General features: G+C 37.6%; 1 protein-coding gene across 1 annotated transcript in view; it reads right to left on the bottom strand.

Moving 5' to 3' along the window:
- The window catches only part of STRN3 (striatin 3), a 112,385-nt gene extending 109,541 nt beyond the window's left edge, over nucleotides 1–2,844 (bottom strand). Inside the window, exon 1 of the mRNA XM_019519922.1 lies at nucleotides 2,827–2,844. Coding sequence (XP_019375467.1) covers nucleotides 2,827–2,844 — 18 coding nt within the window. The remainder of the gene's footprint in view (nucleotides 1–2,826) is intronic.
- Between the last annotated feature and the right edge of the window lie 1,241 nt (nucleotides 2,845–4,085).

Here is a 4,085-nt window from a genome sequence, read left to right as displayed (position 1 = left end):
TCCCGCCCTGGCGGGGGGTCGGGCTAGAAGATCTACTAGGTCCCTTCCGACCCTTAATCTATGAATCTATGAAAAAGAGTGAAGGCAAGATGGTTTCTAATTTTCATGAAGTCAAGTCAAGTAAGAAGCTTTGAGTAGCTAAGTTTCAATGAACAACTATTGATACTTATGAAAAAGAGGAAAACTTCACACCAAAATGGGACATAGAACAGAGAAGGGAAAATAAACGTGCAAATCTATATTGACTACTGCAGGGCTTGGTTATTTCAAGAGATTTGGAAGTAGCAGAGTCAGGAATTGACCTTATTTGGCCATCTGAAAGCACTACAGGTTGTTTAAATACATCTATGTTACTGGCCTTCTTAGCTTCTGTTTGCCTTTGCTACCTAACTGATCTCCCACATGCTACCTAGACGAACCCTTGATAGGTCTTGGTTGTTAGCTGGCATAATCAGGTTCCATCACCTCTTCAAAAGAGAGGTACCAGGAAGCACAGGCCTTTATGGAAGAAGGCAAGTTACTTCTGGACACTTACGTATCTGTTGTCATTTAGAAACAAACATGACCCATATCATCTCCTTCTGCGGAAACTTTTCTGGAGTACTTTTACAAATCAGGATGTTTATCCAGATTTACTAGATACTCTGGATAATAAACCTTTCACCCAATCATGAGCTTTACACCTCCAACTGCAAAGATGATGAGAACAACTCTGGAAAAGGCACAAGACTCATGCAAACAACTATAACAGCACACTGCTAACTGATACTCTGGGTTTGCTAAAAAGAATCTCTGTAAACAGATTACGTCACTTTGAGGAAGGTAAATGACCACGTTTCTGATGGTAGGCCTGATGAGAGGAGACTGACCAACAATATAGGTTTTTAAATAGTAAAATATTAAGAATAAAAAACTGAAAACAAAATCATGTGGCTTCATTATAAACAAATTTGAATAGCCAATCTTGCATTTTACTTCCTTTAATATTAAGACAAGCGGGCAAGAAGATTATTTTTTCCCCATGAAAGACAGGAGTTTTCTATTGACTTGGGCAGAAATTAAAAATGATACTTTTATGAAGAGACAAATCTTTGCTCGTCATTTTGAGGCTAAATTATGGATTAAAACCTTCCCAAGAGCCAAAAAAAGGCTGAGTAGAGAGATCCCCTGTGATAACTATTCAAGAGTAGCAGTCATAGAATTAACAGTAGCTCTTGACCTATTATCAAGGCTTCTTAGTATCTTTATGCATACTACAAGATTATCTTTCTTGTCCTACAGATGAATGTTGAAAGAAGAAATCATTAAAACCTACTAGAATTTAAATTTTAGCAATTAACATCATTTTCTGCCAATGGATAAAAGTAATTCAGCTCCTGAGCAGCCAAGAAGAATTCATGCCCTATCAATTTATAAAGACCCAATCTACACTTATTCTTGTCTAAATTTTTCATTCTCTTTTTCCACTTAAGGAAGATTAAAAATGTTCATTTAAACAGAGTGATTTCAAAGTCACCATATTAAACTCATCATACCTTGGTGTAAGTTTATTTTGAAACAACTTGTGTAACAAAGCAATTATTTCCCATGCAGAAGACAAAAACCTTACATAAGTGATTTACGATGGAACGAATATCAAGGGGAAGAATACAATACACTCAGATTATAAAAACAGACCGGACAATGCACAAGAAAAAAATTAAGTCAACTTGTACAAAGCCATTTTCATGTTTGAGAAGACTCTCAACTTTTGCCTTCCAAACAATATATAATCTATCAATGCTAAAATGGTTCATGGAGAAAACACTAGAGGTCAGCAACACACAGTCTTCTATACCTACTTCTGTTTACTACATCCCAGTGTAATATGCTTTTCCTATTCTTTTTATTTAACTTTAACAAGTTTATTATTTAACTGTATTACCTACAAATATCTGAAAAGAAAAGCAATATGTACATTCCATCAACTGAAAATTAGTATAAAGCATCAGTTTTAAATGGTTAAAAAGGTTACGGGAGGAGAGGGCGGCGAAGGAGGAGGGAGGCATATAGAATGCCTTGCAATTGGTGACTAGACAAGAAATCTGCTAACAACACGTAAAAATGTTAACTGTTAACATGCTCCAGGACTGCATACAAGAGCACCTAAAAGACTATCCTACTGTCCTTTCACTTCCATGCTTCTAGCATGCTACTGATTCAAAGACAGACAAGAAACTAGTAATAATTTCAAAACCCGTGTGCATCATCTCCAGCACTATGCAAGTAAAACAACTCTGAATCTTTTCTGTTCAGTTATTCCTGGACCAGATGTCTGCACTGTAATGAAAGCAGACAAGGTTCTTTGGCTGAATCCATTATCTTTTATTAGACCAACTTAAATAGTTGGAAAACAATTATTAAGCAAGCTTTCAGGTTCAAAAACCCTTCATCGGGCTAAAGAAGTTTCAGCAGTTGGTGTGTGCTCTTCCTGGATGGGATGAAACCAAAACGGCTACAACCTACACCCCTGTAATGAAAGCAGCTCTCCAGGGAATTGAACAGAAATCAGAAGATCAGGTTATGCTCACCATGACTTATGGCCTTAACAGCCCTAAGAACAGAACTGTATTCAAAGAAGCATTAATAAAGGGCACCAAGAAAAGCTCCACATATTTACAGAGGTTTGCCATAATGCAATTTATGCTATTTATACATAGCCATAAATGAAAAAGCAGGGGGGCAAAAACTCCCTGAACTAGTACCAATAAACAGACATACAGCCTAAAAACACCTCATTATGGAACATGTTTTCAAATCCAAAAACAGAAAATGTTGTTTGCTTACACAAATGAAGAACGTCATGTTGCCCACAACATACGGTCAAGAGATATTATAATTTGAATCACACATGGGATTAATAAAGGTAAAATGACAAATGAAGCAGTTCTTGAGTCTTTTCTGGTTACTTTATGAAACAAATTTAACTGCCTTGTGTAAAAAGAATCTGTATGAGAAGCAGAGTGGCCTTCTGGGTCCCAAGAACAGATTCCACCCCAAAAGAAAGGAGAAACAACAACCTCTTGCTTCATCCTTAGAAACTGCCCACTTATCAGGTCCAAATCAAAGCAACCACTAGTGACCAGGGATCCTAGTTTTCCATTATTAAAAAAAACAGCAACAAAATTCTTTGATAAAAACAAACATAAAAATCTGTGTTTTTCCACAGTGAGCCCCTGCCCCACGCTGACAGGCCCTGGTGGCAGCCCCATCCCTTGCTGCTGACTAGCCAAAAAGGGCTACCCTTCAGGCAGCCACACCCCCCACTGGTTTGGTGGAGTAGGGCAGGACTGCACAACAGGAAGCCCTCTGGGCTAATCAGCAACGGAGGGAGGAGGGGGTGGCCACTATCTTGGCTGTCTCCCTGTATGCTGGTGGCTTCTTCCCCTCATTGGGCTGCTACAGCAGCTGTAAAACCATTGGCTCCCACTAGAGAGCCAGCATTTTATTTTCAGTAAGTTTTATTTTTGTCCCTTGGTGATTCTAAAGATTCTCTGTAAAAACACAAATTCCATGTTTTTCCGCAGCAAACAGATTTATAGGATCCCTGCAAATAACTAAGGATCAAAGGCTACAACACATGTCTTTATCCTGAAAGATAATAAAAAAGACCATGAGACCAATTGCCTAAAAGGACAACTCAATTTTGAAACTGCAAAACAGATGTCTTGATATGTCAACAGCTACCTCATAGGTCTGTATTCCTAAAGAGACTAATGTTTCCTATTCTAGGGAAAAAAAAAATAATGACATCACAATAGGAGTTCTGGGACTATTAATCAGATAATCATTTGAACCATATGGCAAAGTACAACTGAGAAGATGATACAACCCTTTAATGCTTTTTTCTGCTGTTTCATGCAAAACAGCATAAAAAAAGCAAAAGATCTCTTTCACCCATTAGAACAATTTAATCAGTAAATTTTAATTGGCCAAAGCAGCCTAAATAAGGGCTTCTGTGATGAAAAGCACCAAAATCCTAGAAAAGAAAAAGAAAAAAAAAAAAAAGATCCATGTTCCCAATCCAGGGATGATTTAAAGAGCAA

The sequence above is a fragment of the Gavialis gangeticus genome, unplaced genomic scaffold, assembly GCF_001723915.1.
Source record: "Gavialis gangeticus isolate Ggan-Ray unplaced genomic scaffold, GavGan_comp1, whole genome shotgun sequence".
Classification (NCBI taxonomy): domain Eukaryota; kingdom Metazoa; phylum Chordata; order Crocodylia; family Gavialidae; genus Gavialis; species Gavialis gangeticus.
This window is presented reverse-complemented; position numbering and strand designations above follow the sequence as displayed.